The 26,642-nt window shown below is 38.8% G+C and overlaps 1 protein-coding gene across 1 annotated transcript in view; it reads left to right on the top strand.

Annotated features, from left to right (window-relative positions):
- CLNK (cytokine dependent hematopoietic cell linker) overlaps positions 1–26,642 on the top strand; it is a 101,288-nt gene that overhangs the window by 31,941 nt on the left and 42,705 nt on the right. Inside the window, exons 5-9 of the mRNA XM_067734619.1 lie at positions 4,369–4,510; positions 5,777–5,874; positions 11,800–11,845; positions 26,116–26,141; positions 26,356–26,375. Coding sequence (XP_067590720.1) covers positions 4,369–4,510; positions 5,777–5,874; positions 11,800–11,845; positions 26,116–26,141; positions 26,356–26,375 — 332 coding nt within the window. The remainder of the gene's footprint in view (positions 1–4,368; positions 4,511–5,776; positions 5,875–11,799; positions 11,846–26,115; positions 26,142–26,355; positions 26,376–26,642) is intronic.

Raw genomic sequence — 26,642 nt, 5'->3', positions numbered from 1 at the left:
TGGGACCCCTATAATTCGAATGTTGATGCATTTAATGTTGTCCCAGAGGTCTCTGATACTGTCCTCAATTCTTTTCATTCTTTTTTCTTTATTCTGCTCTGTGGCAGTCGTTTCCACTATTTTATCTTCCAGGTCTCTTATCCATTCTTCTGCCTCAGGTATTCTGCTATTGATTCCATCTAGAGAATTTTTAATTTCATTTATTGTGTAGTTCATCATTGTTTGTTTGCTCTTTAGTTCTTCTAGGTCCTTGGTAAACGTTTATTGTATTTTCTCCATTCTATTTCCAAGATTTTGGATCATCTTTACTATCATTACTCTGTACTCTTTGTCAGGTAGACTGCCTATTTCCTCTTCATTTGTTTGGTCTGGTGAGTTTTTACCTTGCTCCTTCATCTGCTGTGTATTTCTCTGTGTTCTCGTTTTGCTTAACTTACTGTGTTTGGGGTCTCCTTTTCACAGGCTGCAGTTTCATAGTTCCCGTTGTTTTTGGTGTCTGCCCCCAGTGGCTGAGGTTGGTTCAGTGGGTTGTGTAGGCTTCCTGGTGGTGGGGATTGGTGCCTGTGTTCTGGTGGATGAGGCTGGATCTTGTCTTTCTGGTGGGCAGGACCCCGTCTGGTGGTGTGTTTTGGGGTGTCTGTGACCTTAATATGATTTTAGGCAGCCTCTCTACTAATGGGTGGGGTTGCGTTCCTGTCTTGCTAGTTTTTTTGGCATAGGCTGTCCAGCACTGTAACTTGCTGCTCGTTGAGTGGAGTTGGGTCTTAGCATTGAGATGGAGCTCTCTGGGAGTGCTTTTGCCATTTGATATTACATGAAGCCGTGAGGTCTCTGGTGGAACAATGTCCTGAACTCAGCTCTCCCACCTCAGAGGCTCAGGCCTGACACCTGGCCAGAGCATCAAGACCCTGTCAGCCACATGGCTCAGAAGAAAAGGGAGAAAGAAAGAAAGAAAGAAAGAAAGAAAGAAAGAAAGAAAGAAAGAAAGAAAGAAAGAAAGAAAGAAAGAAAGAAAGAAAGAAAGAAAGAAAGGAAGGAAGGAAGGAAGGAAGGAAGGAAGGAAGGAAAGAAAGAAAGAAAGAAAGAAAGAAAGAAAGAAAGAAAGAAAGAAAGAAAGAAAGAAAGAAAGGAAGAAGAAAGAAAGAAGGAAAGGAAGGAAGGAAGGAAGAAAGAAAGAGAAAGAAAGAAAGAAAATATAATAAAATACAATAAAGTTATTAAAATAAAGAATTTTTTAAATTTAAAAAATTTTAAAGTAATAAAAAAAGAAAATGCAACCAAACCAAAAAATATATCTATCAATAGTAATAAGTGCTAAAAACTATAATAAAAAAAAAATGACAGACAGAACTCTAAGACAAATGGTAAAAGCAAAGCTATACAGACAAAATCACACAAAGAAGCATACAAATACACACTCACAAAAAGAGGAAAAGGAAAAAATGTATATATTTTTTGGGAAGTCTGAGGTCTTCTGTCAGTGTTCAGTAGGTTTTCTGTAGGAGTTTTTCCACATATAGATGTATTTCTGATGCATTTGTGGGGAGGAAGCTGATCCCCACGTCTTACTCCTCCTCCATCTTGAATGTCTCCTGGACTTTTGTTTTTGAAATGTTTTTGATTACTGCTTTAATCTGCTTACTAGGGATCAGTCTATTCAGAAAATCTGGTTCTTCATGATTCAATCTTGGAAGGTTATATAATTCTAAGAATTTATATCCATTTCATTTTGGTTATCCAATTTGTTGGCATATAGCTATTCATAGTAGTCTCTTATAATCTTTTGTATTTCTGTGGTATTTGTTGTAACTTCTCTTTTGTTTCAGATTTTATTTATTTAAGCCTTCTCATTTTTTCTTAGTATATCTAGCTAAAGGTTTGCCCATTTCATTTATCTTTTCAAAGAAGCAGGTCTTAGTTTCATTCATCTTTTTCTGTTGTCTTTTTTTCTCTATTTCATTTACTTCTGCTCTAATTTTTAGTATTTTCTTCCTTCTACTGACTTTGGGCTTTGTTTTCTCTTCTTTTTCTAGCTATTTTATGTACAAGGTTATATTATTTATTCAAGATTTTTCTTATTTCTTGAGGTAGGCCTGTATTGCTACCTTCCCTCTTAGTACTGCTTGGCTGCATACATAGGTTTTGGTATGTCATATTTTCATTTTTATTTGTCCTCATGTGTTTTTTTTTTTTTATTTCTCCTTTGAATTTTTCCATTAACCCAATATTTGTTCAGTAGCATGTTGTTTAGTCTTATGTTCATTTGTCTATACAGGTTGTATCCTTTTCTTCTCCCCCTCATATTTTTGTTGCCACAAAAACTTCCCTTTTTATGTTGTGAGTTCATTACCAAATTTAAGTAGCTATAGTTATTTTTAATGTTTTTTCCTTTAACCTTTATGCTATAATTAAGTGTTTAACAACCTATTCTGATATAGAGTTGCAATTTTCTGATTCTCTCTCTTTATCACATTACTCAAAGTTTTGTGTACTTTTACCTTTTTGTTTCAAGTAGAAGAGCTCCTTTCAACATTTCTTGTAAGGCAGGTCTAGTGGTCATGAACTCCCTCAGGTTTTATTGTCTAGGAAAGCCTTTATTTCTGCTTTATATCTGAAAGATAACTTTGCTGGATAGAGTATTCTTGGCTCACAGTTTTTATCTTTCAGTATTTTGAGTATGTCATTCCTTTCTCTCATGGCCTACAGAGTTTCTGCTGAGAAGTCTGCTGATAGCCAAATGGGAGTACCTTTGTAGGTTACTGTCTTTTTTTTCCCTGAGTGCCTTTATTACTCTTTCTTTATCATTGACTTTTGACAGTTTTAATATAATGTGTCTTGGAGAAGGTATTTTTGCATTAAGATAATTAGGTGTTCTATTAGCTTCGTGGACTTGTATATCCAGTTCCTTCCTCAGGTTTGGGAAGTTCTCAGCTATTATTTTTTTAAATAAGCTCTCTACTCCTTTCTCCCTCTCTTCCTTTTCCGGTATACCCGCTATCTTATGGTGCTTTTTTCTAATGCAATCAGATAATTCTTATAGAATTTCTTCATTTTTTAAAAAAATCTTAGTTCTCTCTCCTCTTCTACCTGAATCATTTTTAAATTTCTATCTTTGAGCTCATTGATTCTCTCTTCCACATTATCTGCTCTATTCCCAGTGCTTTCTAATGTATTCTTCATCTCATTTACTGAGTTCTCAAGCTCCAGAATTTCTGTTTGATTATTTTTTAGAGTTTTAGTCTCTTTGGTAAAGTATTCCTTCTGTCATTGGTTTTATTCCTGAGCTCATTGAACTCCTTTCTGAGTTTTCTTATGGCTTGTTGAGTTTCCTCATGACAGCTATTTTTAACTCGACCAGTTAGATCACAGTCTCCTGTGACTTAAATTTGGTTTCTGGATAATTGTCATATTCATTTTGTGATACTGTGTTACCATGGTTTTTCATGGTGCTTGATGAGTTGTTCCTCTACCAGTGCATTTGAAATAGTAAACACCTCTCTTGTTTAGGTAAAGCTTTGATTACTTTGATTCTAAGAGTTCCACAGATTGGTAATTAGAGACCTTTCTTTTGTTTTTCAGTAGGTGCTGCTATAGCACGTTTTTGTTTTTTCTTATCTGAGCTGCCTATTTGAGAATCAGCAGTTTCCACCCTCCACTGCCTCTACCAGAGATTTCACTGGTGCCCTTGTCATTGCAGCTTATGCTTCTGGGATCACTGGTGCCTTGCTGATGTCAATGTCACTGCTGCTACTGGCATCTTCATGTCCAGTGTTGCTTGAGTTATCAGCAATGCTACTGTAGCAAGGGATGGGGAGCCATGGGCAGGGGGTGCCAGAATCACACACACACCTGGCGTTTGCAGGTCCTGCTGCTGCTGCTGCTGCTGCCCAGTTCCTTATGGCCATGGGCACCACTGTAGCCAGGAAATAAGAGTCGTGTACCACCTCTGCTGCTGCCACCAGGTTTTCTGGGGGTCAGGATTATGGGCACCACCTCTACTGTTCCCCTGATTATACTCTCTCTATGTATTCCGATCTACCTACCTTCAGATGTACAAACATGTGGATCTCTCTGGAGTCCTGGTGTCTTGGGCAGAGGAACCTTTGTTGAGTTATGGATGTTTTACTAGTTGTAGATTGAAGGGGAGAGACAAAGGGAGTGTCTCACACCATCATAACGCTGATGTCATTCTAGGGATAACGTTAGAATTCTGCCTACTACAAGAATTTAACTGCCTCAGATCCCAGACTCTCAAATCTTTAACTCCAAGCTAAGAGAATCCGTATTACTCCCCTAGCTAGCATGGTAGTCTATAATCTTTGTCATTATTGTACCTTTCCTTGACTCACTCAAACGTTCCCTCCTTAGGGAAGGAAATTAGCAGCAGTCCTCGATGGAGCAGAAGGCCACACAGACGAGGACTATGAAGACCTTGAGTTTCACATGGTAGAAGCACAGCAATCAGTGAAAATTTTACCAGCCAGGCCTATAAAGGAATCTGAATATGCAGGTAACATTTGGGGGCTGAAATCTAAAAATGCATGTCCGTGCTGCAATAATGCATAGCAACTAAAGCTGCAGGTTCTGAATTAAACAGCTCTAGTTTAAAATCATGCCTCTATGTCTTATTAGCTGTGTGACCTTGAGCAAGCATCTAAAAATCATTTTCTCTATCAGAAAACAGGGTTCATAATAAGAGAACTTACCCCCAGCGTGTTTTTTGAAGATCACATGTATGATGCATGCTGAGTTCTCACCAGAGGACTTAACACAGAGTCAGAGCTCTGTGACTATTGGTTATTATTATCATGATGCTCATCTTGAGTCCTAGAAACAACTGATGAGCATGACAGAACATTGACCAGCAGGAATGTGGGCAACATCCCTGTTAAGACAAAGTTTGCATAGAGGAGATTACAGTAAAAGGGAAGACTTTTTAATATGGCTGATCTGTTTTGCCAGTAACCAGCATATGAGTGCAACTAGGGCATGGCAACAAAACCAAGCTTTTTAAGAGAAAGAAGAGCTTATTACAAATCCACCTTTGCCTCTTTCTAACTGGGGTGTTTTGGGCAGCTCCAGCAAGTTCTCTGAACATTAGGTAAAGCACACTGCTGTAAGGGAAAAGAGAAAGCATTTGTGATTTCTGAGAGCCTGATCTACTAAAATGACTCTACTGGGGAGAATCACCTTGTAAATAATAATGATATTCCTTTCTTCATTTACTCAGCAAGCATTTACTGAGTATGTACTGTGTGCCAGTTATCACATTAAGATTGATCAAGTGACATAAAGATAAACAAAGCATAATCCATGTTCTCAGGAAGGTCACAATCTAATGGCAGAAAAACAGATAAACAGATAAGTATGATAGAATAAGTTAAGTAGATAATGTATATAATTATGTTAAGTATATAATTAAGCATATGTTAAGTATATGACATGGAAAAGAGAGCCAGGGTGGTGTGCAGGTGTCTAGGAAGATTTTCGAAGGGTATGACACAGCCCAAGCCTTGACAGATGAGTAGGATTCTCCAAGTGGATAAGAGAATGAAGAATGTTCAGGTCCAGACTTTGACATTTACGTGTATGGACCAAGAGAAGTGACTTCTCCTCTTTGAACCTCAGTCTCTTCATCCGTTAAGTGGAAGTAGAATTACTTGCCTCATACCTATATTGTGATGATTCAATGAGTTTGTAGATAGGCAAATAGTTTATAAATTATAATATGCTGAGCCATGTAAAGTATGAACTTAAACTTTTTCTCTTCTCACAGATACACGTTATTTCAAGGGTGTGATGGACACACCCCTTTCCTTAGATGCCAAGACCTCTATCCCCACAGACAGGCAAACCCGGATGAGGCTGGAAGAAGTGAGTAAAGGCTTGACCATATGAACCAAACATATGGAGAGCACATCCTAGCAGCCTAGAGCTTCCCCATCTCTCATTCCCAAGGCATCTTGTTAGGTGATGAGCAGGTCAAGCTCAGTGAGGTGCAGGGGGATTAGACTGGTGGGGTCATCGTCCTGTAGAGTAAGCCTAGAAGGGAGAAGAACATTTGTTGAAGATTTTCTGTGAGCCAGGCATCAGGCTTTCCCCTGCACCTCATCTAATGCTCATCCTGTTCTCCGGAAGCAGAATTTAAACTCAAAGCTTTTGATAATAACATCATTTTGCCCAGATTTTAGGCCCAAAGATTCCAACTGCTAATTATGTGGTAATAAGTACAGTCAGCCTTCCATATCTGCCAGTTCCCCATCTGCAGATTCAACCAAGGATTTAAAAAACAAAAATTCCACAAAGTTCCAAAAAGGAAAACTTGAATTTGCCACACACCAGCAAGTATTTACGTAGTATATACATTGTATTTACAACTATTTACATAGCATTTACATTGTATTCGGTATTATAAGTAATCTGGAGATGATTCAACCAACCAAGGATTGAGTAGTACCATAGTATGTACTTAGTGAAAAAAATCCAAGTGTAAGTGGACCCACACAGTTCAAACTCGTGTTATTCGTGGGTCAGCTGTATACAGGAGTATGTGTGTAGGTTATTTCCAAATACTATGCTATTTCATATAAAGGACTTGAGCATCCACAGATTTTTATATTCATGAGGATTCCTGAAACCAATCCCCTACAGATACCAAGGGATGACAGTAAGTCAAACAACCTCTCTGAGCCTTTTTGTAAACCCATCTAAAAAATAAGAATAAAAATCTCTGCCATGCTTACTTCAAAAAGCTGTTGAGACCACAAAAGATAATCTTATGAAAATATCTTGTAAATGTAAATGCTCTAAACACATATAGAATTTTATTTGTAATAACACTTTTGCTAATGTTTAATTTTCTTAATGCATAAATGCATAAAATACAAATTAATCATCCCTGGGGGTGCAGGGCTATTAGTCATAACATTTTGGGTACATTTCATGTCAATGTTTTCTATGCTGATAAGTTTTGCACAAGGGAGTCCTTATTATATAGCATACACCAGTTTTCTTTCCTTTTCACATTAACTTTCAGTCATAAAACAATCTCTCATGTGACAAAACAAGCATTAATAAGCATAATCTTTACAGATACATCACTCCCCATTATAAGATTTTTAATTATTTTACTTAACCACCGAGTGAAAACATTTTAAATGGTTTTAGTACATATTGTTAAATTTCTTCCTGAAAAATCATTTCAATTTACCCTCCCAGAAGCCCTATGTTGGAATTTCCACCTCATAGAATTCTCACCCAAACTGGATATCACATTTTTAATCATAATTTAAAAAAACAAAAAAGAGACTTCACTGTTCTTTTTTTAAATCTGTAGCACATTTATTAGTGAGTGTGAACATGCTTTTGAATATTTATAACACATCTTCCTTGTGCATTATCTGTTCAAATAGTTTACCCACTTAACTTGAGGGTTTCTGTTAAATATTGACAAGAAAAGGAAACTACAAATTTTACCAAATAATGTCATTTACACAGAACACAGCCAATAGAGATTGGGAGAGCAAGATGAGGGATAAAATACTGAACACTTCCTCTTTACACAGATACCAAGCTAAACACTTGAATCATTCACTCAACAAATTCACTCAAGACATATGTGTTGGGTGCCTGCCATGGACCAGACAAAATTATAGGCATCAGTAAACCACCAAGGCCCTGCTCTCGTGAAACTTACATCTAGTGGGAGGAGGCCTGTGATAAATAAATAGGTAAATAATAGATACAAAGACAGTATGTCAAGTGATGAGTGCTTTGAAAAAATAATGAAAGCAGGGCACTCATGGAAGGTCTTTCGGAGGATAGATGGCAATGAATGAATGAATGAATGACATTTAATCCTTAAAATGACCTTGCAAGACAAATGTTATAATCCCTATTTTAATGGCTCCAATACTTACCTTCTCTGAGCCTTTACTGTCTCAGCTATAAAAACTCATAGCTTTATGATAATACATACAAAACACAGTGCCTGGCACAAAGCAATCCGTTACTAAATGACACCTCCATGAGGACAGGGACCATTTTAGCCCCAGTACCCAGCACAGTGCCTTTATGTAAGAAGTTTTCAACAGATGTGGGTTAATTGGATAGAAATGAACAAACAAACTCTCAGTCATTTGATCTGAACCTTGAAATACGAATAGCCCGAAATATTAACAGGAAAAGAGACACAGTCTTCTTTCCCAGTTTGATTTCTATTCACATGGAACCCTTATTCCAGTCTGTTCCTCAAAGTTGTCACGTGAATATTTGCTACTATTCCCAAGATGTAAAACTGGGGCAGCCCCACAGGGGGCTGTTTGACAGGGAGGAGGACACTTCAGGGCTCTCATCACTAAAGCATGAAGCATATTCAGGGAACAATAGGAATTTTAGAGTCATTGGGCCAGAGGCTAAAGACACAAGTTCTTATCTGGTTATAAAGAATAGAAAATTCTGACCTAGAAAGTTAAGTTTTTCTTTCCCTAAAAATCACTGATAATCCCCCCTTCCATGTAAGTAAACCTTCATGAGAAGAATGCTTTTTAAAAAAATAATAATTCTTATTTAATTTTTTTTAAAACAACTATGCCAGAATTTGTCTCCATTTGTATTACTTTATATCTTTTCATATTATCTTTGTAGCTTTCTGTTACAAATTTCTTCTTTTAGTTAGGTCACTTTGCAAGTGGAACTATAATCCCAACATATTAAGTCAAGTGAAATCTTGTGAGTAAAAGGATATGGGAGATTGAGCACAATTTTGGCCAGGAGGGAAGTTGTCTTATAAATTAATTATATAAGGACTTGGCCTCGATTCAGATAAAAAAGGAATTTTGCTTTTATAATCAATGTTTGAATAATCAAGTTTTTATGGTAAGCAGATTTTTTTTATTATAACCTCATTCTCAGGAGTTAATTCTAATTCATTTTGCACATTTATGTTGAGATTAAACTCTGTGAAATGGATCTTCAACAATCCTTACAGGGACCAGTTCTTACGATGACTCCTTAGACTGGTTACAACTGTCTTAAACCACTAGACCACTGTCCAACTTTTCATTTATTGAGCTCTTGCTGTGTACAAAGCACTACGCTCAACAATGGGGGTAAAAAAAAATTAGCCAATGCCCACAGTCTAATGGAGGAGGCATTGGCCCAAACAGGCAGCTTTGATGTAATACAAAGCGTTAAGACAGAAGTGACACAGGATGCAAAGAGCAGGGAGCTGCATCACTTAGTCCAGCCAGAGGCTTTTAAGAAGCCTTCTGGAGGAAGCAATGCAAAGCAGCCTTTGACATCAGTAACATATTGCACTGTAATCAGTAGTTCTGATCCGAGACCATTTTGACCCCTAGTGGTCATTTACAATGCCTGGAGACACTTTTGGTTGTCAGGACTTGGGGAGTGCTACTGACACGTGCTGGGTGGAGGGCAGGGATGCCGCTCAGTATAATGCAAAAACACAGGGCAGCCCTCACAGCAGAGAATCATCCGACCCCAACTCTCATGATGCTAAGGCTGAAAAACTTCTGTTGTAATTAAACGTGTGTTATAATATGTTGTAAACTCAGAACTGCGTGCATGTCTGAGTCTTCCTTCACCATCCAAGTTCTTATTCCTCTTTGTTCCCACATAATCCAGCATTGATACAGGTATAAAGTAGGCACTAGTAAATATTTATTTGATAGAAAAATGGGAGTAGTGCTGGGGGAGGGGCAGGAAATATTTCTAGGCCCAGGATCCTATGCTAATATCATCAGAGGGTACCTCCCCCTGCGGAAGATGCAATGCAAAGAAACTCTCTCATGCGAAAGATCCAAATGGATCCAAATGTTCAAAAGGGAAAGTGGACATTGGCCACCAAAGGGGAAAAGAACAGAAACACTAAGGAAGCCCCATCCCTAATACCGTAATCACGCACGGCCCAGCTGAGACAGAGACAATGGAGAACCTCTCCTGCTCCGGGCTAGCAATGGCAGGTGGGCAAGGGCATTGGGAGAGACCCGCTCTGCAGGGCAGGTGCACAGGGAAGGCTGAAAGCTGAGGATGCAACAAGAACTTTGCAAAACTCCAATAAAGATGTTTAAAAAAAAAAGCTACTATAAAAAAATAAAATAAAAACCCAGCACACCAGCCTCCATACCCTGGTGGAATTGGAAGCTGATGGTGTGACGAAGGAAGCCATAACAACAGCAAACCCAAACCACGCTCAAGCCTTGACTAACTTGGCCAGCAGAAGAGCCACCACTTTCCAAGCATAAATAAGGTGTTTCAATGTTCCACAGAGGAAGAGGTGGACGTTGAACATTAAGACATGAGGTAACAGGGCGTTCAGTGACCCTTCCTCCCCATTCACCTTGGCCAACTCAACTTGGCACCAATAAAGTGTAACACTGAGACTCTCTATTAGTCAGGGTTCTCTAGAAACATAGGCGGTAGATGATAGATAGTTAGATAGATAGATAGATAGACAGATAGGTGATAGATAGATAGATGATAGGATAGATACAATAGAAAGACAGAAACATATAGACATATATAGCCATAGACATACACACATACATATAAATAAATTAGTGATTATGGAGGCTCAGTCCCACAATCTGCCATCAGAAAGCTGGAGACCCAGGAAAGTCAGTGGCATAAGTTCCAGCCTGAGTCCAAAGGCCTGAGCACCAAGAGAACCAATGATGTAAATCTCAGTCATTGAGGACAGAAGACCTTCGTCCCTGGTCAACAGTCAGGCAGAGAGATCAAATTCTCCTTTCCCCTGCCTTTTTATTCTATTCAGGCCCTCAATGGACTGAATGATGCCCACTGGCATTGGGGAGGACAATATGCCTTACTCAGTCTACTGATCCAAATTCTAATCTCATCTGGAATCACTTTCACAGACACACAGAAATAATGTTTAATCAAATATCTGGATACCCTGTGACCCTGTCAATTTGACACATAAAACTAACCATCGTAGACCCCAATACTGATCTAGGCTTAAAGGCTTTCAAAGGCATTGGACATCATTAAGATGTCTCTATCATCTTCTTCACTCTCATGCCTAATAATTGTACAGCCATCCCTTAATAGTTCAGCAACACCTTTAATACTATTAATAATGACAGCTAACAATTATTCAGCTTCATTTGTGTCATTTCCCGTTCTAGGCACATTGCCTGTCTCATGGAGTCCTGCCACCCTTGTGAGGTATCAGTTCTTTTGCTACCTCCACTTCACAGATGAGGAAACTGAGGCTTAGAAGGTTAAATGACTGGCCATGTTCTCATAGCCAGCACATGATGGACGTGAAATCCCAACACGGGCATCCACACGAGGCCACACACTGAACTGCCTGCTCCATCGCTTTCATGGACTTGATCATGAATGTTGAGCTTCACAATAATTCAATGACATGATTGACTAAATATTTTCCCTATTAAAAAGATGAAAAATCTAAGACTCATAATATGGTAAATGCTTTTCCAAAGTTTCACAGCAATAAGATTGGATTGGATCTCAATTGGATCTCAAACCAAGTATTTTTATGCCAAATTACCACCTGAGGCCACTACCCTCATTGCTGGCACAGTGGTACATGTATTTACACGTATTTACACGTATTTACACGTATTGACTGATTGCCTCCCATACTCATAGGGTGATCTATAAGAATGATGAGTCCAGGGACTTATGCCTTTACCTTGGGAATCATCAGATTACAGTTATATACTGAGTGGCAGGTCATGAGATGATATAGTCACAATTTAAGAAATAATGGTGCCACGTTGTCTTCTACAGGTGGAACAACCCATTTCCAGGGATATCAGAAGGCAACATGTTAAAGGTAAAGTCAAATCACAAAGTTTGAAATATAAGTATATTTGCATCTTTCTTTGCTTCCAAGATCCTCTTACATTTTTGCCTGTGGTCACAGATTTCTTCAACAAGGTTATCTATTGACTTAACCTTCATGAAATAACTAATTTTGGAAAGAGTCTCTCACGTCTTATGCCTTTTTATCACCTTACCTTATTAATGAAGAAATTGATCGTGAAAAGTCATATTCCATGTTGTGCAATTTGGGAAAGAGATTGTTTTGAAACATATGGGTTGCATCAGATACATAACTAAGTTATTTCTCTAAGCATACCTCTCTGTAAAATTGCAAGATAGAAATCTAATTTTAAAATGCTGATTAATTAACATGAAAATAGATTTTAAAGCTTCAGGCAAAGCAACTCAATTTGGAGATAAAGATACAGGTAAGAACCTGAAAGGAAATAATCAATTTCAGTAGTGCTAGAAGCACAAATGGAGGACAGCCAAAGAAATTTAATTGGATCCTATACATTATAGCTTCTCTCACCACTTCCCCCAATGTCCCCATATTCTCTTACAATGTTCAGTTAGAAAAGATGACAATCCCATGATTTACATTTCCCAGTAACTGAAACATCGAAATCATCTTTTATGTGTCTGATGCTATATTCTATAACATATTATTAACATCACATTTTCTTTAACGGGAAAGTGTACTAGTTAGCGTCCTAAGGGGAAACAGATGGCACACACCCAAATTAGGATAATTTAAGGAGGTTTATTTACAAAGGAACTATTGACTAAGGTGTGTGAGGTGTAGGAGAAGAATGAGGGGTGATGCAGAAACTGGGGCCAACAGCAGTGGTGCTGTCACCACCCCTAAGCCCAAAAGGATGAGGGGACAGCTACAGAAAACCAGAAGGAGCTCACCACCTTGAGAGGAGCAGTGACCATTGGTTGAGGAAACACCACCAGCCCATGTGGACCTCCCAGGGTGGGACTCAAGGGAATACATGCCCCAACCTCCCTCTCCAACTTTCCTCTGATCTCCTGTTCGGACTTCCTAATGGCTGAACCCAACCTGAAACCACGGGGCAAGGTAGCCTGCATGTGCTGGTTGGTCTCCCAGGATGGAGAGTGAGGTGGAGCAGGGCAGACAAGGTGAACAGTGGACCTGGAGGCACAAAGGGAAGATATGCACAAAGGGAAGCAAGGTGGAAGGAGCAATGAGAGGAGCCCAAGCCCAGGCTCTACTACTCCCTGGCTGTGTTACCTTAAGTAAGGCACCTAACCTTTCCGAGTCTTACTTTCCTCCTCTTGAAATGGGAAGTGGGCAGGGCTTTTCTGACTCATCAGTTCAATTGAATTAGCAGAGGCAGGAAACAAGAGCTGTTCCCTATTCCATCTCTCCTCTCCATCCTTCACAGCCTGACAGATCCCTGTCTATCTTCCCTCTAGACCACTCCTAAACCCCTCAAAATAGGGGAGATTTCCTATCAGTGCCTCTTTAGTCCTTAAACATGGAAATGCCTTCCATGCACACAGCACTTGATTCAGAGCTTTTCTCCATTAACTGATGTATTTTAATCCTTAGAAGACCACATGAATTATGTAGAGGAAGTTTTTTCATGCCTCTTGACAGAGAAAAGGAGCAGAGCACAGAGGCATCCCAGAGCAGATCATAATCATTTGATATATAAATGTCTTAGGTCCTAATAGAAGTTTTATAGGCAATTTATTGAGAAATGAGTCCTGGGGAGAAAGCAGACAAGAAATGGATTTCACAATTCCCCTCTTTTTTTAATAGTTCACTATAGACATGCACCTTCATTTCTTTGATTGCAGAATCTTCTTTGACCACTATTCTACATATATTAATATGTCTGTGTCACTATCAGGATGGTTCTAATTCCAATTCCAACATATGCAGGGGGGCAGTTTCCACCCACGCACCATCAAGCAATTCTCTGGATACCAGCTGGGTATCCTACAATTCAACCCAATTCTCACACTATCCACCCAGAGACAGCACCAAATTCTACAAGTTAAGGGCTCAGTGCTACCAGACCGTACCTCACCACCACTTCAGATGCCAGTCACAAGCCCAGATTGTCACCTGTGTTTCTATAGATGGGAGGTTCCAACCACTCCCTCCTTAGGTTCGATTAATTTGTTAGAGTGGCTCACAGAACTCAGAGAAACATTTTACTTATTAAATTACCAGTTTATTGTAAAAGGATATAACTCGGGAACAGTCAGATGGAAGAGACATATAAGGGGAGGTATGAGGAAAGTGCAGGGATCTTCCATGCTTCCTGAATCTCTCAAACTCCAAACTTTTGGGGTTTTATAGAGGCTTCATTACATAGGCATGGTTGATTAAATCATTAGCCATTGTGGACTGAACTCAATCTCAAGCCACTCTCCTCTCCCTGGGACGGTGGCGGGGGCGGGGGGGGGGCAAGGGAGGGTAGACGTAGGGGACTGTAAGTTCTTCTAACCCTTTGATCCCGTGGTCTTCGGCTAACCACAACTGACAAACAGTCCCCATCATTAGATGGAGTCCAGAAGTAAGTCACCTCCTTAACGTAACAAAAGACACCTTGATAGCTCTCATCACTATGAAATTCCAAGGGATTTAGGAGCTCTGTGCCAGACACAGGGACGAAGACCAAATATATATTTCTTATTATAAATCCCAACATCACAACTATTCATCCATATATTCATCTACACTTTGCCTCAGCTTACAAATATTTGGAGTAGTCAACAAAAACTTGCATGGTAAAATGGAAGAAAAATTTTTTAAATCGTAGGAAGTATCTAGATGGACTGTAAGACTAAGGCAAAGATAAAATTCAGGCTGCTCGGGCACACATCACTACATTCTATCACAATTAAACTGCTAGTTTTTCTCTAAGCTTCCCGGTAACCTAAGCAAAAAGGCGATCACGCTTTTTTTATGTGAAATTAATTACCCAAAATAAAAAAAGAGCAAAGAAATTCCTCCGGGAGTGCAAGAAAGACACATCTTTCAGAGCTAAGTTAGTGTTGTCAATTTTATAAGGGTTGTTGGCTGATATCCAAGTAGCATGGCTATAAAATATGACTTTTTTAAAAGTAGACCCCAATGTAAACTGAAATCATAACTGCAGAGATGACCTCAGTGAAAGCAAGACTCACAGGAGTTGAGCTTGTAGGTTGCATGGAAAACTTCTTCAATAAGAGTTATTTCTTTATGTCTTCTTTTCCTGCACTTCCATAATTGATGGTTTTGTATTACCACCCAGAGCTCTAAGGTACTGTACAGAGAAAGGAGATGGAAAGGGGAAAAGTAATATGAATACCCCCATTTTTTGGATCAGGCATCTTGCTGGAAAATGCTTGAATGATTTATGTGTTTATTATAAAATTCTGTATTTTTGATGCAAACGCATTCTCAGATAATTTATTCATTCTCACAAAATGTCATAGAGAAAAACATATTGCGTGGTTCAGTAATGGCAGAATTTTATGGTGATATTTTTCATCAAGTTGAGCAGTTGTAGATTTATGTTAATGTACATTTCATATTATTTTTCTTGCAATCATATTCTGACATTATCTGGAAACTGTCAGATTTCAAGAACTTATCTTCCCTGAAGCTTGGTATTTTTCTTTTTTTTTTTTTCATTCCTAAAAATGGGTAAAAGTTTATTTGGAGGCAAAGTATGTATATAGTGTAAGTTGTTTATGATGAACCATTAATTAGCATTAACCACAGTTGCAGAAGAAATTGTCTCTTCAGGTGAAGATAGCTGTAATATTCAAAAATGGTGTGTCATAGCTTCTTAATGCTGAGAATAAGTGAGCTTAAAATGAGTTTCTCTTTGGCTTCCATGTGAACCAAGCACAAACTTTAAACCAGTTTCCTTTGAGGTAAAAAGCATATCATATACAAGAATGAATTTATAATGAAATACAATGAACTATCCATGAGAAGAAGAAGGAATTATGCATAGATGGCTAAACACGGATATCCAGAAACATGAGCTTGGTTGAAAAGAAGCAAGATAGAATTCTACATAATGCCATCAAAAGACCCTTCTACTAGTTTGATTTTATTCGAATTTAGATGTCAAAGAGTTTAGAGTTAGTCTGGTTTTACCCCCTCATTTTATGCCAAGAAGCCTGGCAAGAGAAGGGGCTCACTCAAGGTCACAGAGCAAGCGGTCCTAGCCTGGACCAGAACTCAAGTTTTGTCAACTATGGCAATGTTTCCATGGTTTTACTATATTTGCTAGTATCTAAAATTTTTTCTGCAAACTCTCCCTGTTCCCTGATTTCCCACTCATCCAAACTATGCAATTTTTTGTGCAAAAGACATGAATTGAGGGATGATACTGTCCTCTAGTGGCAGAACACGGCAACACAAAACATCACAAAAAATGGTGGAATTTGCCATCCTATAGATTATTTCCTTAACGAATGACAAGCTTTAGGCCCCAGGCCTAGAAATGATAAGAAATAAATTTAAGATTATTCTCCTACTATTTTAGATTTAAATTTATTTCAGACACAGCCAGTGGCTCAAAAGTGATAGAGGTCATATACCTTTATTTGGGAGCAAAAAAGAAAGAAAGAAATAAAAAAGAAAAGTGAGAGAGGCATTGATACAATATTCAGTTCAAAGCCAATGTTATAAATGTTGTAAAATCACTCATTAATGGAACTACAGGACAGTATTTTGTCTCACCAACACACAGAGAAAAGAAAAAGCGTTTGAGTAGCAAATACACTCTTCAATAGTGAAATATAAAGTAGCCACAATTAGAAGAATTGAAAACAAGGCAGTTACAACATCGTGTGATAACTGCCAGGGGAGAATGCCACTTCTATTCACTTTGTGCCAGGGCACTGAGTCACAGAAGACCTTAGACCACGAGGAGTCCACAGTCTGGTCGGGTCTATACGAAGTGTTGTTGGAACTCAAAAAAGTACATACATACTTAATTCGGCCCCTGCAGAAGAACTGTGAATCCTGGGAAGGATTCACACAGCAACGGACATTGGGCTGAGGTGTGAGACAATGACCTTAGGGGAAGTTAATTATGTTTGAGATGTAGCAGCAGCTAAAATATGGTTGCATGAATGTTAGATTTGGGGACAAGGAGACCTGCGTTCAAATCCCAGCATTACCGCTTTCCAAATGTGAAATCTACAAGGAACGTAACCTCTCTAAGTTTGTTTCCTTATCTCTAAAAGGGAGGAAACGCACCTACATTGTAATACATCTGTCTGTTTTAAAGTTTATAACCAACGCAAATCCTATAGCATGGTTATTGACACGTGATGGACACTTGACAAAGGGATACTGACCTGAACTAATGGTTTCTGGAATTCATTCCTCCCTCTTTTACCCTCTGCCATTCTCCCTACACTGGAATGCATTCCTGCCTCTCTGTGTAGGCTGAAACTATCTCATGCTCTATCTACTTTGGTGTGGAGCATACACAATAAATCTGTTATCAATGAATATAAAAATAAGCTCCTCAATCACAAAGACCAAAGTTTACTAGACATTGTTTTCCTTACAGCAAACACATGGCACCGTGCTGAGCACATAGTGGATGCATGGTAAACACTAAAGCAACTCTAAAATTTAACCCATTTTAATAAAAGCGTATTAGATAAGCACGGCAGGCTGTCATAGGACCAACTAGAGACGAGCCTGTGATCCTCAGCCATGCGATCCCATTAGGTAGAGGCCCGCAAGAGGCAAGTCAAGAAGCCTGGTTGCTTCTGGCTCTGTCTCTGTCTGTGCTATGAATTTGTGAGTGCAAGTTCACATGTCTGATGAACAGGAAGGCCAAACAAACTGAAACATAGGAGTTTGGAGCAGAAAAAAGTTTATTGCAGGGCCATGCAAAGAGACTGGTGGCTCATCCTGTAAAAAATCTCGAGCTCCTGAAGGGTTTCAGCAAAGCATTTTTAAAAGCCAGGTGAGGGGGTGGCGGTCACAGGGTATGTGATCAGCTCATGCACAGTTCGCTGATTGGCTGATGGTGAAGGAACAGGGCAGTGTCACAGGGGTTAACATTATCAGTCCTTAGGCTCCAGGAGGCCTGGGGGCTGTGTGCTCATGGTCATAAAGTAGTTAACATCTTCCATGTGGTGCAGGGTTTTCACATCCGTAAAAAAACTCAGGAAATGTGCATCAAATACACTTATCTATGTACTTCACAGAGAAGATAAAGCAGAGGATATGGCGGAAGGCCTGTCCCAGGAAGATCCCATAGGGTCCTGCTCCGTTACAAATTTAGGCAAATGATATTCCCTTACTGGCCCTTAATATCCCATCTATAGAAATGTGGGAGAACACAACGGCCTCTAGCATTTTGTGTATCCATGGATATGGTCCATACATACAAATCCACCCACCCCACTGCCCATGTCATCGCCTCTGAAACCTCAGTCCTTCCCTTCACCCTGCCTGCCCACCTTTCCTGAGACACCCAGGTCAGCGGAAAAGATGTCTCCTGGGCTTGTTTAGGAAAGATGCTTCTATCCCACATCTGTCACTAACAAGGTGCAGCTGTTGACATACATGTTCCTAAGAAACTGCACTTTCCAACCTTATTTGAGGAACTGTTAAATCTGGCAGGTCCCTCCCACATCCTTGGCTTTGCCTAACTTAATCCCTCCCCACTCAACCCAAAGAATGGTTTCAGCAATTTACTGCTGGAATTAATTTCTGAAAGTTTCCACAGACGTGGAGAGGTTTCTCAAACAGGCCTTGTGAAATATGCACTAGCCACTTGGATCGTAAGTTGCTTCTTTGGACGCTTCTGCAATTAATCATCAGGACGTGAAATCCTAAAGGTTCACTTTTATACATCATAAAACTTTTAGACATAATAAATACGGCGACTGAGGCCAGGTTTTATCCAATTTTGTTCAGAGTCTATGTCTCTAATTACAGAACATTACACGGATGGTATGTTTCCAAAAGCGTTGATTGTGATGATCATATTTCATAGATAAAGGGTATTGCGTATATTTAGCACAAATTGACTAGGAGCTAATTGAAAAACAAGTATCATTTTATTTAAGCTTGGCCATCCAAGGAACTGCACTTCATTATCTGCATTTTACAGACATGGAAACAAGCCCAGAACATTTAAATAATGTGCCCAAGATTACTCAGTAAGTGATTGAGGGGGGATTAGAACCCAACACGAATGATTTCAAAGATCCCATTTGTGACCACTCTATTGCATCATTGTCCCTTCTATCAAGAAACAAATTCTTGGAACCCGCATATCTTCTCTTCCAACCATTTAAATCACAGATGAGGAAACCAAAGCTCAGAGAAGCCAAACAACTTGTACTAAGTCACGTGGCACATCAGTAGTAGCACTAAAACCAGATCACAAGCAGTGGTAAATGTGTAATATCCAAATCTCTGAAAAAAAGGTATGAGAACAAAGTTGGAGGACTGATGCTACTCAACATCAAGGTTTACTATAAAGCTCCAGGAATCAAGACAGTGTGGTATTAATGAAGGACTAGAAAAATAGATCAGTGGAACAGAACAGAGAACCCAGAAATAGACCCCCATAGAGTCAACTGACCTTTGATAAAGAAGCAAAGGCAATACAATGGAGCAGAGGTAGTCTTCTCCACAAATGGTGCTAAAACAATTGGATATCCACCTACAAAAATATAAATCTAGATACAGATCTTACACCCTTTGCAAAAATTAACTTGAAATGTGTCATAGACCTAAATTAAAAATCAAAACTATACAACTCACAGAAGATAGCATAGAAAACCTAGATAACCTTGGGTATGGTGATGCCTTTTTAGTTACAACACCAAAGACATGATCTATGATTGATAAGCTGAACTTGATCAAAATTTTAAAACTTCTGCTCTGTAAAAGACAATATAAGAGAATAAAAAGACAAGCCACAGACTGAGAGAAAGTATTTGCAAATGAAACATCTGATAAAAGACTATTCTCCAAACTATACAAAGAACTCTTAAAGCTCAACAATAAGAAAACAAACAGCCCAATTGGGAAAAAAAAAATGTGTCAAAGACCTCAACAGAGACCTCACCAAAGAAGACATACAGGTGGCAAATAAGAATATGAAAACATGCTCCACATCATATGTCACCAGGGAAATGTAAATTGAAACAATAATGAGATACCCCATCCATCTATTAGAATGGCCCAAATCAAAACACTGATAACAGCAAATGCTGGTGAGGATGTGGAGCAACAGGAACTCTCATACACTGCTGGTGGGAATGCAAAATAGTACAGCCACTTTGGAAGACAGATTGGCAGTTTCCTACAAAACTGAGCATACTCTTACCATGTGATCCAGCAATCACACTCCTTGGTATTTACCAAAGGAATTGAAATTTTATGTCCACACAAAAACCTACACACAGATGTTTATAGCAGCTTTATTCATGATTACCAAAAACTTGAAAGCAACCAAGATGTCCTTCAGTAGGTGAATGAATAAATAAACTGTGGTACAATCCAGACATTCCACTGTGGAATATTATTCAGTGCTAAAAAGAAATGAGCTATCAAAACACAAAAATACATGGGGGAAACTTAAATGCATATTACCAAGTGACAAAAGCCAATCTGAAAAGGCTACATATTATGTGATTCCAACTATATGACATTCTGGAAAAGGCAAAACTATGGTGGCAGTAAAAAGTTCAGTGATTACCAAGAGTCTGAGTTGGGGAGAGAGATAAATACATAGAGCACAGAAGATTTTTAGTGAAAATACTCTGTATGATATTATAATGATGAGTACATTATACATTTGTCCAAACCCATAGAATGTACACCAAGAGTGAGCCCTTAGGTAAACTATGGTCTTTGGGCGATTATGATGTATCCATGTAGCTTCATCCTTGGTAAAAAATGTAACATTTGGACTAGTGATGTTGATAATGGGGGAGGTTATGCATGTGTGGGAGCAGGTGATAAATTGGAAATCTCTGTACCTTCCTTCCAATTCTGTTATAAACCTAAAACTGCTCTAAAAAAAAATAGTCTTTATTTTTTAAAAAAGTAATTATGCTCACCACAGACATATTAAAGAAAATATCGCATCTCAAAAAATAGTATGTACATACATGCATATATAGACCTATTATAAATTTTACTGATAAAAGGATGTATATAGCACACAGTTTTAAAATAATAATAAAATATACAACACTCTATCATAAATTTTATATAGCCAATTGATTTTCACAGAGTGCTTTCACTGATTTTTTCTAAACTCTTGTATCTGCAGCCAAACGATGACTGCAATTGATGTAATTACATGAACAGCTTCTTAGCTGAGTCAGATGACAGTTTTTCAATATCAGAAGTATATTTCCTCAATTTTCCTCTTTTTACAATGTAATGCGACAACGTACAGACACAACACACTTTTATATTTAATTTGCTTTGTCAACATTTTCTCCATCTCTTTAAGTATAGACAAGCAGTAAAGCAATAAATCAAACCCTAATTTGCAGCATTTGCCAATTTCCATGGTGTAAATACTTCCCCTACAGCAGATTTCAAGCTACCAACATGATCATTGAACAGGTAGTTGGGAAGAGATACCATTTTTTAGTATTTCCATCATAGACACAGTAGAGGTAAATAACTTCAACAGCATAGATAAATGTGGTAGAATAACTAGGAAGTCATGAGTTTTGAGCAGATGCTACCTTTGTTTTTGAAATAACTTAAGTGTACATTTACATAATTATTTTTTTAATAATGGCCGTGTTTAACACCTGCATGGCAAAATCTTGAAAAATTAACAACCAGCTCCTATAAGCTGGCACCAGTAACCCTCCCAGCCCCCCACCCCCACCCCGAAATGCCACATGCAGGTCTCGCGATACTCTAACTTCACAGAACCCTGTGAGGTTGAGAACTTGTTCATGACTTCACCCTAACAAGTTATGGAGGTAATAGATTCTACAGCAATGCTGTGTTCAGCTCACTACATTATCTCCCAAGAAGCAATACATTTTTCAGCAGAAGTGAAAACTGCCTTACTGCAGACTGAAGAGCAAAATAAGGACACAGTCTCGGCAGATGGTGCTAATTACACATGCAGCCAACAGATGGCGAGCATGCCAGCCTCCTCCTAGTGAAAACTGCTTGACTGAATGTCAAGATGCGAACTATCTCGAATAACAACTGTTTGGGTCTTCTGATGGGACAGGGAATTTTTCATAGCATTTGGGGTATTTGTGTACCTCCTCAGGAGGGTCGATTGCCATTTTCCCTCTAATCTTCCATTACACAATAATACTAGTTACAGTGGGGATGCATTCAAAGCCATCACGTGAACTTCATCAATTCATTTATTCCACATACGAAGTCCCATGAAGTATGAGTAACCATGTCTCACTCTTCCAGATGAGAAATTGCAACCGTTCCTCAATCCATTTGTTTATTTCATTAATATTTATTGAGATCCTGCCATGACCCTACCCATAGTAGTAGCAGAATCAAGGTTCAAACTCAAGAAACTCAGCTCCAAATCTCATCTTCTTCCAGTATGTCAAATACCTGAGTTGTTACTACTTTCTTGAAAAAGCCCCACCCCTGCAAAAAAAAATATGGTTGAATTTTATCTGAATTATTATCAAAGCTGTATGACAGTATGACAAGTTATTTCACCTGTTTGATCTAGTTTTCTCCCTCGTGGAGTCCCTGAAGTTCATTTCTACCTCTTAGTCTATAACGTTTCAGTTATCTAAGCAATAAATAAGAGAAGCTCATGGCATAAATTACTGCTGTTAGATATATTTGACATAGCTGAAGGCTTCAGGATTTTTGATATTGCATATAATATCAGAAACACATTTTAAAAAATATTTTAAACATCTTTATTGAGATACAGTGCACATACTATAAAATTCACTAATTTAAAATGTACAATTCAATGACTTTAGTATATTCATAGAATTCTGCAACTATCACCACAATCTAAGTTTAGAAAATTTTATCACCGAAAAAGAAAGCCTGTATCCATTAGAAGCCGTTCCTCAACCCTTGCCCTTCCCCAAGAAACCACTAATATACTTCCGATCTCTACGGGTTTGCCCATTCTAGATTTTTAAAATATAAATGAAATCATCCAATATGTAGTCTTTTGACTTCCTTCATTGAGTACAATGTTTTAGAAGTTCATCCATGTTGTAACATGTATCAGTACTTTATTCCTTTTTACTGACAAATAACATTCCATAGTACAGACATACTTGTTTATTCTTTCATCAGTTGATGGACATTTGGGTGTTTTTTTTACCTTTTGACTTTTACGAATACGGCTGTTATGAAAATTCATGTACAAGTTTTTGTATGGATGTATGTTTGCATTTCTCTTTGAGTATATACCCAGGAGTGGAATCTGCATACACACATTTTTTTTTAACTTTTTTTTTTTTTTTTTTTTTTTTGGCTATGTTGGGTCTTCATTGCTGCGTGCAGGCTTTCTCTAGTTGCGGCGAGCAGGAGCTACTCTTCGTTGTGGTGCGCATGCTTCATTGCTTTTCTTATTGCAGCGTGAGGGCTCTAGGGCACGTGGGCTCAGTAGTTGTGGCTCACAGGCTCTAGAGCACAGGCTCAGTAGTTGTGGCACACGGGCTTAGTTGCTCTGCGGCATGTGAGATCTGCCTAGACCAGGGATCAAACCAGTGTCCCCTGCATTGGCAGGTGGATTCTTAACCACTGCACCACCAGGGAAGTCCCCACACACAGTTTTTAAATGAAGGGGATACTAACTGATGCCAGGGAAAACCTTACATTATAATGAAGGCACACGACTCACAGACGGTGTAGGGAAAAGATGCACCACCGTTAAGGCAAGGTTCTCACCACAGCCTACAAGACCCTGTGTGATCTGGGCACCCCTCCACCTCCACCACCACTGTGGGGACAGTAGTGCCCGTTTGTGCTCATCCCACCTTTGAGTCTTTGCACTTGCTGCTCCCCCTGTCAGTGATACTCTTGCCCAGGTGTTCATATGGTGTGTTCCCTCACTTTCTTCAAGCCTCTGTTCTCATCACCTATCCACAAAGGCCTTCTGGGGTCTGTCTGAAAAATAGTAGCCCCGTCCGCCATCTCTCACTCACCCTACTTCATTTTTCTTTGTAGCACCTGTCATCACCTGACAACATATACTTTTGTTTATTTCTTTTCTATCTCCTACCACTGGAATGTAAGTTTACATGAGAATAGCAACTTTTTTTGACATTATATTCCCCAAAACCTACATCAATAAATGTATTAAAAATGAATCCATGCCTGACATACACTAAAACCTCAATAATAAGTAAATGAATAAAAGCAAGATAGATGTCCTTTTCTAAACTCACAGTCACTGAAGCAAATGGGATACATATCTCTGAAGCAATAAATGGAATGTTCCTATTGAATTCCAGATGCTCAGTCTTTTTATTGAATTCTTTTTCCAGTGAATTGAATTGATCTCCAATAGTTATAGTGGTAGCTATGAAAAAAGATGTCTTAGACAGCCAACATCTAGCTTCACAGGGAAAGTCATCAGAATAAGCCATAAGGTAGTTCCACAGGGAGCTCTACTGCTGAAGCCAATGCACAATAAAATGAGGGCAAGTTAGTTTTGTTTTCTAATTTCATGCCTTAAAGAAGCATCCTGTGGCCTAAGTTTTTTAGTAATATCATTGAAATAACCAAAGATCTAACATTAACTAGGTGGCCACAGTTGTTGAAATACGTTCTGGGTCATATTTTGTGTTTTTACAATGCCTGGAACATCTACGATTCATGTCTTCCATCAGTGTTTGAATTCATGCAGAGAAGTCTATCCTATCTGTTTAAAAGTGTTTTCCAAGAACAAAATAGGGAGAGTGGTAATTTTGTTCAATGAAGTAGTTATTTTTAGACCTGGAAGAACCCTTAAAATCATCCAGGACAGTATATGTTGTGTTATGCTGTTTTTGGCCAGCTGGACCTTTCCCCAAAAGAAATCTTAAGAGGAGATCCAGTGGGAAGTGAGTGGAGGTAGAGTCCCGCCAGTGACATGGGGTGATGAACCAGAAACCAGCCGCCCCATCCTGCCGTCCTGCAGTTTCCTTGGGAGTCCCCAGGGGGACCACAATGGACTCTTCATAGCAAAGTTAAAAAACACAGATTTAATCCAACCTTGTTGTCTCACAAATAAGGAAAGGAGGCTCAGCCAGTGCTCAGTTGAGTTTTAAGTCTCCTACAATAAGATACAGACATTGTCTCACTGACTCCTCCCACCCCCTATAAAGCAGCATTTATTTGGTCACATCCATTTTTACAGATAAGTGAGCATTACTTCCTCAAAGAGCTTTTTCTGACACCCCAGACTAACTTGTCTCCTGTGTGTTCCTTCAATACCATGCCCTCTCTTCTTGAAATTATCATCACGATTTTAATAGTGTTTTCAGTGCATCTCTACCCTCTTAGTTATAAGCCCTATGGCAGCAGGGACAGTGCCTCTCACCTTTCCAATTATGTCCCCAGAACCTGGAACTTGGCCTGTAAACAGAACAACTGTAAACACCTTGAGGAGAAGGATCGTGTTGTGCCTAGTGCCTGGTCCTGTGCACAGTTCAGAGTAGCAGCTCAATAACTGTCTTTGAGTAGAATTGAACTGTGGAAATAAAACTACCTAGAAGTTGGGAAAATCCTTTCCGGGCCTCATTCAGGCTGTTCTAGGATTGGGTGGTCTTGGGCAATTGTCTTACCGAGTTTGTCCTTAACTTTATCATTCGTAAAATAAAACAGTTGTTTTCTGGCGTCTTAGAAAACCCTTCCATCTGGAAAATTTCGTGATGCTATTTTCCTCTGCTTGGAAATGTCCGATGAAGGTGTGAGGCAGGGACTTGAATTAATAAGATGACTGTATATATAAAAGAATGCTAATCAAGAGTTAATGGTTAAGAGAGGACCTTAGGGGTCACACCACATGCCATGAAATCTTCATTCTACAATTTACTAACTGGGGGACTGGAGGTGAGGTACTTAACTTCTCCACACCCCAGTTTCTGCATCCAGAACAAAGGCAAGCATTGAATGAGGTCACATAACTAAAATATTTAGCATGGTGCTGGGTATCTAATAAGAGCTCAACAAATGTTCATTGGCGTTATCACCAAAATTATTCAAAGAGGAATGATTTCCATTTAAACATATGTGAAAATAGCTTGTTGACATTTTCCATAAACTCACTGATGTTCCTTCTTATGTTTTAGGAGACAAACCCACAAAGGGAAACAAGGTAAGAAAAAGCATTGAAATGCATTTGTTACCCACCCTTTGTTTTAGAAGCACAGGAATATGGACAATGTGAAAGTTTAGGTGGCACTTGAAATATATATCCTAGAAGTTTGGTTGGGATTTGTCATGTCTACCTGTAAACCAAAAAATCACTAACCATTTAGCTCTGCTCAAAGAACCAGGACTTTAATTTCTGATTCTCTTTCCTTTTGCAGACTCCTTTACCACCTCCTCGGTAAGACACTGAAAATAGAACTTTGTTTTGCTATATACTTAAATGATTAGTTCTATCATTTGAGAAAGAGAAACACAAACATCTGATACTGAAAGCTAATGAGTTGGTCAATGACCAAGATTAAATAAGCCTCATTCATCCATTTAATCATTCATTCATTCACAGTCATCTATTCAATCTACCTCCACTTATCGATCTTTAATGAATGCCTTGCTTCCCTGCTTCCTGTTTCTTTTCCTTTGTTTAGTACAGAAATCTCTCCTTCCT

Source organism: Pseudorca crassidens, chromosome 4 (genome assembly GCF_039906515.1).
Source record: "Pseudorca crassidens isolate mPseCra1 chromosome 4, mPseCra1.hap1, whole genome shotgun sequence".
Classification (NCBI taxonomy): domain Eukaryota; kingdom Metazoa; phylum Chordata; class Mammalia; order Artiodactyla; family Delphinidae; genus Pseudorca; species Pseudorca crassidens.
This window is presented reverse-complemented; position numbering and strand designations above follow the sequence as displayed.